Source organism: Thamnophis elegans, chromosome 3 (genome assembly GCF_009769535.1).
Source record: "Thamnophis elegans isolate rThaEle1 chromosome 3, rThaEle1.pri, whole genome shotgun sequence".
Lineage (NCBI taxonomy): Eukaryota > Metazoa > Chordata > Lepidosauria > Squamata > Colubridae > Thamnophis > Thamnophis elegans.
In genome coordinates this window covers 95407601-95420440 of record NC_045543.1, presented here as the reverse complement: position 1 = coordinate 95420440, position 12840 = coordinate 95407601, and the positions used below count along the sequence as shown (strand labels likewise).

The window sequence follows — 12840 nt, the reverse complement described above, 5'->3', positions numbered from 1 at the left end:
TTCCATCCTAGCCAATACCTCTTATTTCTACCTTCTTTCCCTTCTTGATCACAAACATGATCTATTGTTTCTAAAAGGTTTACCATACTCTTGTATTTTAATTGTAACCAAACATGTTTTTAATAACAAGAATCCTCTACTATTCTTTGAAAAGAAAACTATAGACATTCAGGATAGTCAATGTTGTTTTTACTCAGAACTGAGCATGGCTATGTGAAGGAACAAATATCCAAGCTACATGTGGTATGTACATTCCATCAAATATTCAAAAATATTCCTTTACCAAGAGATAAGAGAATCAATACGTGACCTTTGTAAAGGAAAACTACATTTTTCTTTTTTTAACTTTTTCCTCACAAACTCCCTTTGCACATATATGATGAGAGGACTAATTTCTAAGTCTTGTCATAATTGTTAGTTAAGCAGCAGTTACACAAGGAACTGCAGTCACAGCTTTGAGTTAGAAGAGGAATTAATAACACTAAAATAAGAGAGAAAAGGAAAAATATGAAAGAAAAGGGTGGTAAAAAAGCAAAGGAGGCACAGAGGACACTGTAATTTCAAATACTATTTTTGGAAGCCTCGGTAAGTGAGAGGGACATGTTTCTGAATAAAGAAACAAGATTAGGTTGTTGTTACATGGTTGCAAATATTATACCTGCTTTCTTTATCTCCTTCCTCTTATATCTGTTCAACTGAAAATTCATTCAGCTGCAGAAATCTGCCAACCTTAAACTAAAGCTGTAATCTACATGGAGAAAAAAATGCACTTCTGCTAAACTGAACTTGATAATATCCCACATATATATGATCACATGATAGCTATGCAATGTATTTAATGAAGCTTACGTTTAACATATATTTCTATATTTATTCAAACCTGCACATCCACATAATATGGATTAAAAGGTGAAAATTCAAGCTTCCTCAAGTTATAATGGCAACTGGGATGGAAATTTCCATTTCTCAGCAATGCCGTTGTAAATTGTGATATCACATGATTGTATCACTTATTAATGGCAATCTTACCAGTCACAGTTGCTATTATGCCCAAGACACGTGAAGTCTTAAGGGGGAAATGATGTTGGTCCCAGATATGGGAGTGCCATAGACGGTGGTGGGAAATAGTACGAGGGCCAGCACAGACTGGTAGAGGTCTTGGGAAATCTGATGGAGGTCATGAGCAGAGAGGTGCTGCTGGTGGAAATGACTTACTGGAGTGACCTGCAAGCTTCCCCCACCTGCTTCCCCTTTGTCTTAGCTTGTGAAAAGCCAGCAGGGAAAGTCACAAAGTGTAATCATGTGACTACAGATTCCTATAATATAGTTGTGAGTTGAGTTCCCATGTGCCCAGATCACAATCATGTGACTGGGAGTGCTGCAATGTTTGTTTATTCAGAAACCACTCATAGTCCATTTGTCACCCTAATTTGGTCATGGTCCAGTGCCACCATAACTTTGATAATTGCTGAAAAAAATGCAAACAAAGTTATGCAACAAAACCAACAAATCAAGTGTCTTACTGCTAGGTATAAAGACACATCACTGACTCTTTCTTTGAAATATTTTCAAAATTTCCTTGACTTCACTAGCCACCAACACACACAAACCCTTATTTAGCTAACAAAATTACAGTGAAAAATCAAGGAAATTGATTTTATGTACTTTGTGCCATAGTGGACAAACAGTACCCAATGTTGAAAAAGAAGTTTTCTAGAAGGTCTGTCAAAGAAGTAGGATGAACCACATGAAAAGGAGTGGCAAGATTAATGTAAGAATAGGTGGTGTAGGAAAAACAACAACAGGAGAATGACATTTCTTCCTGCCAAGTTTTCTAAACTTAATGTATTTCAGCTCTTAATTAGGAAGATTTAAGAAAAGATGGAGTGAAAAATTTGAAACTTGGTCAGTAAAACAGCCTGGTTTAAAAAAAAGAAGCATAGATTGCATATGGTTATTCCATTAGTAGTGTACATGACTTTAAAATTACCTACCTCTTTAATTGCATCATTTTTTTCCACGATGGCTAGGGCAATAGCGGCACATTCAAGTGTAGACAGGCATGCATTTGTGGGCTGGGTACGAATTATGTACTGACTTGAAAAGCTGGTTTTCAGTTGTACCTGAAAATAGTAATTTCAGATTAAAGGAATACATCATTAAAACACAGTGTGCTCTCTGTTTCCTAAAAAATTCCTTTAATTATATAAGATTTTAGTTTTTAGTAATAAAATGTTGTATTGAACAAGGATTTGCAATATATTAACACATATTTTTATATTGATTAAAAATAAGGAAAACAACCTATGATGTTTTTTACCACCAACACAAAAACAAAGATAAAATAGGATAAACCTAAAATATTATGCTAATGCATAATAATATACATATAAAGAGACCATAGTTCGAACTGCTACATGATTACTGAACTGGATCAAGCATTGGTGGGATGAAACTGAACAAATTGGAGGGTGGGGAAAGTAAGGTGATTTCTGCTTATTGCCTTCCCATAAAGAGACACTTACAGCCATAAAAAATATTTTGCCAAACTATGCAGTGCTCCATAATATAGTACCAGCATTACAAGGGAAAGAATTTGTCCTTATCATCAATTTTGGTTATACTTCTTACATAGCACATTTTTACAAATGGACCAGCAGAATATACAATTAATGTTTAGCCTGTTCACACTAGAATTTTACAGCTAGATGGTTATATATATATATAAATATATGTATGTATGTATGTATGTATGTATATGTATGTATGTATGTATGTATGTATGTATGTATGTAACAGATTATCCTGAGAACAAAATGCTTTATTTTTGCAAAATGGAAGAGTGTGTCAATCTTCATATTAAATTTATCTTATAAAGGACCTTGTTGCTTAATGAGTCATTAAATGTTACACTTGCTATTATATTATGCTCAACAGTTCACTGTACAGTATTAAATATGTCTACCCAATGACAGCTATGTATGAAAGACATTTTTAACAGTTAATCTGGAGAGAGATGTAGCCCCCTCCTTAATCATTATAATTTGAAACAGTCGTCAAGAGTTTAAATTTCACAATTGAATAGGCTTTCTTTACAAAATTCTCAATAATATCAAAGCAACATCAAACAACTAAAACACAATATAGACATGAATACAAATAACAGCATCTGCTCCTTCGCTATTATTAATACACATATTTCATGTTAATTAAAATCATAACACAATATTAATATTTCATAGCCTTCTATATTCCCACCATGACCAACATACTGTCAGTCTCTTCTCCACAAACAGGATTTAGGTTGAATATCAAAAATCAGAGTAGATAGACATTGGATTTCTCAAGCTTGAATGTGGTTAACTCTTCTGTACAATATTATTACAATTAGTTTTTTTTTAATGTGGCAAATAAAATTTCAAACATTTTTCTAATTCTGTTTATCTACAACTTTATTTCAAGGTCTTATGCCCAGAGCTTAGAAGAGGACTGCTTTAATACCCCTCTTAGTATTTATTGGATGAATTCACTATCAATATTAGGTTTTTATGTATTTGCATTTCTAGTATGTATGTATATGTATATGTATATGTATATTTTGTTACATTTGTTACATTTTGTTTTATCAGCACAAATACATACATACATATACATACATACATACATACATACATACATACATACATATATATATATATATATATATATATATATATATATATATATATATTATTTGTGCTTTTATATATATATATATAGTTGTATTTGTGCTGATAAAACAAAATGTAACAAAATGTAACAAAAAGGCAACAGTAAAAATATTGGGTTTCTGCCTGGATGGTCTCTTGTGACGAGCCGAAGGACAGAGAATGGAAGTAGTGATCTTCCTCCCATATTTGGGCATACCGGGGGGTTGTAAAAATCATATATATATATATATATATATATATATATATATATGTATGTATGTATGTATGTATGTATGTATGTATGTATGTATGTATGTATGTATGTAGATGATGTAGATGTAGATGTAGATGTATATGATGTATATGTATATGTATATGTATATATATATGGATATGGATATGGATATGGATATATATTATAACACCCTAGTCCATCAACTCTTAAAAGTCTAAAAGCAAGATACTCAAACTGAAAAGACAAAAGCAGAAAATAAAACTTTAAAGTAATATAACACCCTAAATTATTCATTTATTTTCATGTTTTATCTATGCATGCAATTATAACTAAATATCACAAGGAGAACATAAAGGGGAAAAACCTAAACTGGCAAAATCCAAGCAAATATTGTTTATCTAGTTTTGGAGACTATTTTGCTATTTTAACTACATGAACCTTTGGAGATACAAAACCACATTGGTGTTTAGAAGAGAATATATGTAGCTCAGGGTTAAGCTGTCCTTGGTGTTCTCTGAGTTCTGTTGTTTGCTTACAGACCATTGTTACCGGAATGCGTAACATCTACAATTCTAGCACTGAGATGTTAACTAGTGGGGTAACAGAACATCTACAAATAAACAAACAAGCTCAGAGAGCACTAAAGGCTCCACATTTGTGGTTGGATTTTTATTTTAGAAACATCTCTCTCTACATGAAAACAACCCATTACAATAAGTTTTTATACGGTATGTTTTTTGTTTTGTTTTGAATTGTTGTAAATTTCCCAAATTCATATATTTGAAATGGGACACTATATGGATTAAAATCATAAATAAGTTACTCCATAAAGAATTAGACTCAATAAAAATATAAATAACAGCTGATGCATTATGATGCCTCTGTTTTATCTTTACATTTTATTTTCTTTATGGGCCTCTAATTTCATTTTCTATTACAACAGAATTATACAATATCTCCTGTTAAAATTTTAATAGATTTTTTTAAAAAATTAACAATAAAATAAGGTAAATAAAATGAACAGCATATTAGTAGTTTGAAATGGAGTGAAAAAAATAGAGAAATGAAAGGAATCCCAGACTGAACAGAAAAGAGTTCTGAAGTTTTTTTGAGCTGGTATGAAATAATAAATAGTATTGCTATCCTATATGTAGTCCAAATCATTTTTTAAAAAGCTATGCATAGCAAAAATATCCACTTGCTGCTGAATAAAGTCCCATCAGTTACTTTCTTGATGGAAAAAGAAATGCACAGCTAAACTGTCAACTCACTTTTGAAAATTACATCAAGAATATAAATAAATTAGTCAATTGAAACATACTGGCTTTAATTTAAAATGACATTTTAAGAGCTTCATGTTTTTATATTCTATAGGGAATAGCTGCCATGCAACTGTAAGGAACAGATAGTCAGAAAAAGTAAATTGATGTCAGAAAACTTTTGTTCTTTATGGTCTTATGCATCCATATGCCTATGTAATCTTGCTACCACTGCATGATATATTTACAGAAATGTTAAAGTGCATTTCAATGACCACAAAGAAAGCTTTTTATTAAATTACTATTTTCACTTTGGTCATAAATACATTTTCCCATACTTTATTACTTTGTTATTACTTTGTTGTTCTCAAAGTAAAGAGGTTAATTTTTTCTTATCAAATTAAATGTATGGCTAGATGCTGGCAGGTAGAGAAAGTGCTGGATTAGAGTTTGGCACACTCCATAAAAAGATCAAGGAAAATCATTCTGCTCCAAAATTATGTTACTGTATGTCACTGGAAAACAAAATGTTGTGTTCCTACTGTGTTTCCCCAAGAATATGACATGTCCTGAAAATAAGGCCATGCCAGATTTTTGGGGTGGGCAAAAATAAATGCCCTTCCTTGAAAATAAGCCCAGTGGACACACCCCCAGCCAGCCGGGCAGAGCGCCACTCACCGACCCAGCAGTATCATGAAGGTGCCAAGCTGCGTGAGCAGGGGGCAGGGAAAACCCCACTGGAGGGGTTGCGCGAGTGCCTGCCCCCCCACACTCATGCACCTCCCAGGCCTCTTCCGGTAGCCAGGGCAGAGAGTCTTCTGGCAGCCAGACCACAACCATAGAGCGGGAAGTGCACTCCCAGAGCGACCACTTCCGGAACACTGTACCCCAGCTCCTGGAAGACTTGGCAGCAAGCGGCTGGCCCGACCTGCCTCTCAGAAGAAGCCAGTGTTGGGATGGTGGTGCCGGCACTGGCCCTGCAGGGAGAGTTGGCCCAGATCGTGGTGAGGACTGGGAGGCGCGTGAGCAGGGGGAAAAGGCACTCACACAACCAACCCCTCCGGCTGGACAGAACACCACTCATCAACCCAGTGGTATCCTGAAGATGCCAAGCCGCACAAGCACCGGTTTCCCCTCCCCCTGCTCATGTGGTTTGTGCCTTTGGGATACCACTAGGTCACTAAGTGGCGCTCTTCCCAGCTGTAGGGGGGCATTGCTGGGCAGCTGCTATCTTGTGAGTGGGCTTCCAAAGAGCCTGGCTCCAAAATAAGGCCAAGGCCATATTTCAGGGGTCAAAAAAAATAAGACTATGTCTTATTTTCAGGGAAACACAATATATATATATGTATGTATACATACATACATACATACATACATACATATATATATATACACACACACACACACACATTTAACGTGGTTATAGGCATGTGGCACACATATACACACCAAGACAAAATAAACGTCTACGTGTACATGAAGCACTTATTTATAACTCATTTTAAATATAATTGTTATTTTTATTATTTATAAAAATAATAAATATAACAAAATAACAATATAATTGTTATTTTTATTATTTCATTAAGAAATTTAATTACAATAGTAAAACCTTGTACAAAGGTAGAGAAAGAAGAGAACAGAAAATAATAATAAATAATATAGTGAAAAAAGAAGCAATATAAAAAAGTGAATTCCTACCTTCATCACAACAATTATAAATAAATTAAATAATTCTTCACTACCTATAAGGTTAAACAGAAATCTCTTCATCCCATATCCCATCCCCTATCTGTTACCAAAAACATCTTTTCAATCCTGGTATTGCAAAATCTGCAGAATGGGTTGCCAGAACATTAGAAAAAAAATGTCTTATTTTAGCTTTGATCAAATAAACCAACTTTATATTCTTTCCTTTTACTTCTAATAGTTTATTTAGTTCAATCAAATATTGTTGTCCGACTTGATTTTTCTTCAATTCTTCTTTATCTCATTGCACTGCTCATCTCTAGTTATTGGAAAAAGCTATTTTTAAAAAATGTCAAAAATGTCCCTTAAAATATATATACATATACATATACATGCAAACGAGTACAAATAATTAAAATTAGTTATATCTTTTTAGTGATTTACATCTACATATACCATATGTCAAGAACGGCCCGTCTTTTTTTTTCTTTTCTTATTCAGCCTTATACTTTTTGCCAATGGTGTAAGAAATTACAAAACCATTAATGTTTTTATAACAGTGAGAGATACATAAGATATTGCTTTATGTATCATATATTTTTAACTATAGCTGAGACTGGGAATTGAAAAGCAAGCATAACAGAAAACAACAACTTCACAAACCACATCTCTGTTGTTGCCAAGAAAACAAGCATGTGAGATCTCTGTAGCCACCAAGAACTGAGTTTGACTCAAGGGATTTATTTTAAAGATTAGATTATTGTACTGTATGATTTTCCCTCTAGGGCATGCTGCATTTTCTAGAGAAGGCTATTTAAGTCTTGCAATTGAAATAGCTATATAAAAAAAGAGAGGAAAAAGAACAGCACTTTCACAATTTCCATGTGGAAAATTAGACTCTCACTATTCTGTCAATAATTTAGTCTGCATATTTCTGTGCACCAACTGCCATTCAAACTGCCTCATGTTAAGACATTTGCAAATTCTAACTTAGAAAATGCTAATTTTAATAAGAAATATTGCTACTAGAAAAGAGTTAAGCTGAATAGCTGTTGAACTTGAGAATGTTAAAATACCAAGATAGTAAAATAAACATTTTAAGTCTCTATTCATATACTACAAAAACAGAGGACAGCAAGCTCTTGAAAAGACTTGTATTACCTTTTTGCTCTGTGTATAGTTCTGAAATGAATGTCAGGCAACCGATCAATATTTTATGCAGTGCTATTCTTTTAATAATTAATGCAAAAGAAAAGTGCTGAAAAAAATGTAGGCATTGAGCAGAATAAGGAGCTCAAGTCTGTCACGAAGTGAAGAAAGAAATATTAACTACATTGCAAGTACCGTTTACCTTAAATTAACTGTAAATATCAAAAACACTCTAAGAGAAAAGCAATTTATCTCCTTACTGAAGTGTTTGGAAGGCTACTAATTTCCTACATTTTCATTTCTTTTATGTTTTTGTTAATGGTACTGGATATCTCCTGAAGTATGCAAGAAAAAAGATCATGCATAAACACATATGCATACATATAAACAACCTGTAAGATCAATCAATAACAATTTGAAAAACTGAGTGTACCAATTAAAGATACAACTACATATTTTAATTGAAATAATGGAATTGGAAGAGAAAAGAATATTTAACAAAGATTGATTTAAGAAAATTTATAATAATATATTCTGAGCCTGAAAGAACCAATTTGGGGACAGCAAAGGTGAAATCCAGATGAGAACCACAATTTATAGGCTAGAAGTAGACAAAAAGATGAGGAGTGCTCCATGCTCTGCTGTCGTAAACCATATGACAAGGCTGGCTGGAGTTTAGGTTAGTTTAAGCCTAGCTATGCTGCAAGGATGTTTCTTACTTTATGCTTTCAGAAACCGTTGCTGGACCTGGAATACAAAAATTACAGTGTAGCCCTTCCTTGTAAAATAAATAGTTCTGTTCAGAATTTCAATTTTTCCCTAAACTTACCAATTTCTATTTAAATAACCACTTCACCTAATTCAGTTGCAACAGAATGTTTTCAATCTTTACAGAGTTATTTTTCCCCACAGGGTAATTACATTTCAATTTTATAAAATATAAAATATGAGATGGTATCAACTGTAATTTTCACAATTCTGCAAGGACTCAAAAGAAAAAAACCGAGTTTATTGAATATAATTAATCAATTTGGACTTATATTTAGTAGACTTAATATTCAATAAAAAATCATTATTATGCAATCTACTACAAACCCAATAGGGAATTATGTGACAAACTGCAAGAAGTTCATCATGAATATCAATAAAGGATATAATAATACCTGCAGGATGAAAATGGAAAAATTGGATAAACCTGGAATAAAACATTTGGAATGGCTGTAATCCACATAAAATGTAAGTTCAAGACATATATACAACAAATCCCATGTTCTCCTTTCAACCTAGATATCTGCATAGCAGATTCTGAAGACGCCCTTGTTTTATGGACATCAAAATGAACAAGTATAAATAATAGGAAACAGAAAATGAAATGCACTCCTCTAAGGTACGAGACTTTCAAGAATACATAGTATGTTAAACACTTCTACAAAATGATGAGTGGTTGTACCAGCCAAGGTGGACTTTGTATAATATAAACATGAAATAAAATATAAGGAATACTTTTAATATGTTTACATTCTGAGAAAATGAACTTGAAGAATTATGAAAAGTGATAAGATGCTATGAAAACAAATGCAAAAAAATATTCTCAGGTAATTATTTAATGATATTTATAAGATGTTGGCCCCATATTGATTCACAACAGTTTAATACAGTGATGGTTAACTTTTTCTGGACCGAGTGCCCAAAGTGTGTGTGCTCCAAAATGCAATGTGTCCATGTGCCCCATGCATGCATGTGTAGGGTCTCCGCCCCCCACATGTGCACACAGACCCCTGCATGTACCCTGCTGCCCACATGTGCATGCATGCCAACCCCCACCATCCGCCCAGCTCCCACATGTGCATGCTCTTCCCACCGACCTGCCAACCAGCTAGCCAGCAGAAGTGCATGCATGCGCTGAGGAGCTGAAGTGGGGTGACAGCTCGTGTGCCAACAGAGAGGGTGCTGCGTGCCACAGGTGTACCATCACGGACTTAATACATACAGGATTTACAAAACACAAAAACCCCACAAAAATAATACAATGTCATCTCTTTTTATCTCATTTGAAAGAATTTCAAAGAGGAAAAGATTGTGCCTTTTAAGCAAAGGTATCATGATAAGCAGGTAATGAGTGGACTAAAGCTTTGGGCAACAAGAAGGATGCATGATGACTGAATATATACTTTCAGCATAAAGCAAGGATGAGGAAAAATGTGTCATAAACAAAGGCAAACAAGAGCTTTTGAAATAAGATGAAAGAAATTACAAGGTAACTTACAGCCAAAGAAGGAATTTTAAGGAGTAATCAAAGAATAGAATTGATAGAAGCAAAGTAAAGAAATATATATATATATATATATATATTGAATGACAAATGTTCGTTGAAACAGAATAGATATAGGAACCTCTTCTGCAAGAAAGTTGGGTACAATAGGCAATAAACAATCTTTGATAGAGAAAAAACAGCAGGCACAAATGACATTCAGATAGAACTACATAAAACTTCACAAGAAATAGTTAAAGTTTTTAAAACTCTTATGTCAAAATTATGGAATAAAATTGTCTGACCTAGAAGTTGGAAAAATAGTGTATATACCAAATTCTGGGGAACAGAAATAAAAGAGAATGTGCAAATTAACAGTGCACTAATTCCTTATGCAAGTAAAGTTTTACTTACCAATTAGAGCTGTGTTAAATGAACAGGAAGATTTTAAAAGAGACTGCTGAATATGAGATTTATATAGATAACACAAAATAGATAAGAGAAAGAGCAAGAAGGAGGGGGTAGGTTGCCTTTGCATTATTGAACATAGGAAATCCTCTCATTACATAGATTTTGCCAGTATTGAGAATATTTTAAAACTAATAGGTTGCCCTAATACAATAATTATTCAATCCAGAATCTTTACAGTGAACAAAAAGCTAACACAAGAACAGGATTTGGAGAAACAGAGAATTTGAAATATGGAAGGTCACAAGAATGTATATTGTCTTTACATCAGTTTAATTTATATAATATATTATTAGCAAGGCAGTGTTAGCAGAAATGGCACCAGAAAACAATACGGGAGGTTGAAAACAAACAAATGCATTCAGAAGGCTAAACTAGAGGTCAATGCTACATATTACGACAAAAATGGCAATGTCAACCTGCATGATCAGGTTACATTACTGTTGACTGAGAAGAAGTAAAGATGCTATATTGTTCTGTTTCCTTGGAGTGAAGAAAAGATAAATGTGGACCATATGTTGGAAATAAAGATGAAATTAGTCCTACAGATGACTCTAATGAGATACTTAAACCAAGGTGTGGAGATGAGGACATTTCATTCACAACAATAATCAGAATTGTTAAAGTATGGTAATGTATGGTTATGAAATCTGGACTCTAGAAAAAAAAGTGAGAGAAAGAAGATTGGTTCTTTTGAATTATGGATCTGGAGGCCATTACTAAGAATAACTGAGACTATTAGAAGAATCAATCAATGAAGACAAATAAAATCTGATTACTTCATTGAATAGCAAATAGATAGAAGTAGAAAATAATTATCAAGTTTGACAAGATTGATGGAAATACAAGAAGACGACGGCAATACATAAAAGAACAGAATCTTCCTGCCTTGGACAGGAATTTGCACTAGAATACTTCTAAGGTCCCTTCCAGCCCTATGGTTCTATGAGATTACTGGAATATCCTTGGAAGAGTGATTACTGGAATCAGCTGAAGATGGTAAGCATTTCACAATCTAGTCATTGAGAGCCAAGTTGAGCAGCATGACTGTAACTGAATCCAGGGGTAGGCAAACCTTGGCTCTCCAGATTTTCTAATTAATTCCCATCCAGCACTGGCCAATGTCTATGGAAGTTCAAACTGTGTGAAAGACTTCAACTTATTTAGCTCTGAAACAGGATCTGTGATCAATGTGGTGGCAATCTAATATGTGATTGGCGACATAAGCAAACTTCTGATATTCAACTCAATTTATGAAAGGCAAGATAGCACTTGGGCTTACTGGATTGTTTATTGTTGACTATTATATTAGCTATCAGCATCTTTAGGTATATCTAACTAATAGCCAGCAAAACAACAATTTGTAGCTGCTTTCAGAAAATCACTTTGATTTTTGTGAAGGAAAAAATTATTCAGTGGTAGCATGAAGAGATAAAATCTTTGCCAACAGAGAATAAAAGGTAGAAAAATAAATAAAACTGATAAAATGTGACACTTGCAAGTGAAGATGTTGCAGAGTTTCCAAGTATTTATGGCAATCTTAGTAATAAATGGAAAAGATTGAGAATACTCACATTCAAGCAATGGAAACTATGAATTTGTGTAGAAGTCTATGTTTTTCATATGCAAACAATTTTGCAGAGACCATATGAATATGAATGAAATGGAGGGAAATAATAAAGAAATAAGCTGTCTAATCCTATTGCATTTAATATTTGAGTGAAGAATCCTGAAAAAAGTTATGGTACTATTTGCTAGGCTATACATACAGAATCTAATTAGAGTCAACTTTATATCAGATAGTATAGACTTGATACAGAAATAAAAAGGCCAAGAGATAATATGCATAGCTTTGTGCATAGGTCTCTTCTTGTAATGTTGCCTGTCCTTATAAGTTAAGTTTTCAATCTTGATAGCAAGGTGAGGCTTTTTTCTGGCAAGAAAACAAAAACACTTTTGTTGTCTTCTGAATACTAATACATTGAGTAAAAATAAGAATTGCTGGGGAGAATATATGATTTGGATTACACAGTTCACCTGTGCCTTGACTTTGTAAGCCAACATCAGGAACTACACAGGTTCGTTACTTCAAACATCAGG

At 33.6% G+C, this 12840-nt stretch overlaps 1 protein-coding gene across 1 annotated transcript in view; it reads right to left on the bottom strand.

Moving 5' to 3' along the window:
- Positions 1 to 12840, bottom strand: part of DTWD2 (DTW domain containing 2) — an 88621-nt gene that overhangs the window by 3972 nt on the left and 71809 nt on the right. Inside the window, exon 5 of the mRNA XM_032214507.1 lies at positions 1995 to 2123. Within this exon, the coding sequence (XP_032070398.1) occupies positions 1995 to 2123 (129 nt within the window). The remainder of the gene's footprint in view (positions 1 to 1994; positions 2124 to 12840) is intronic.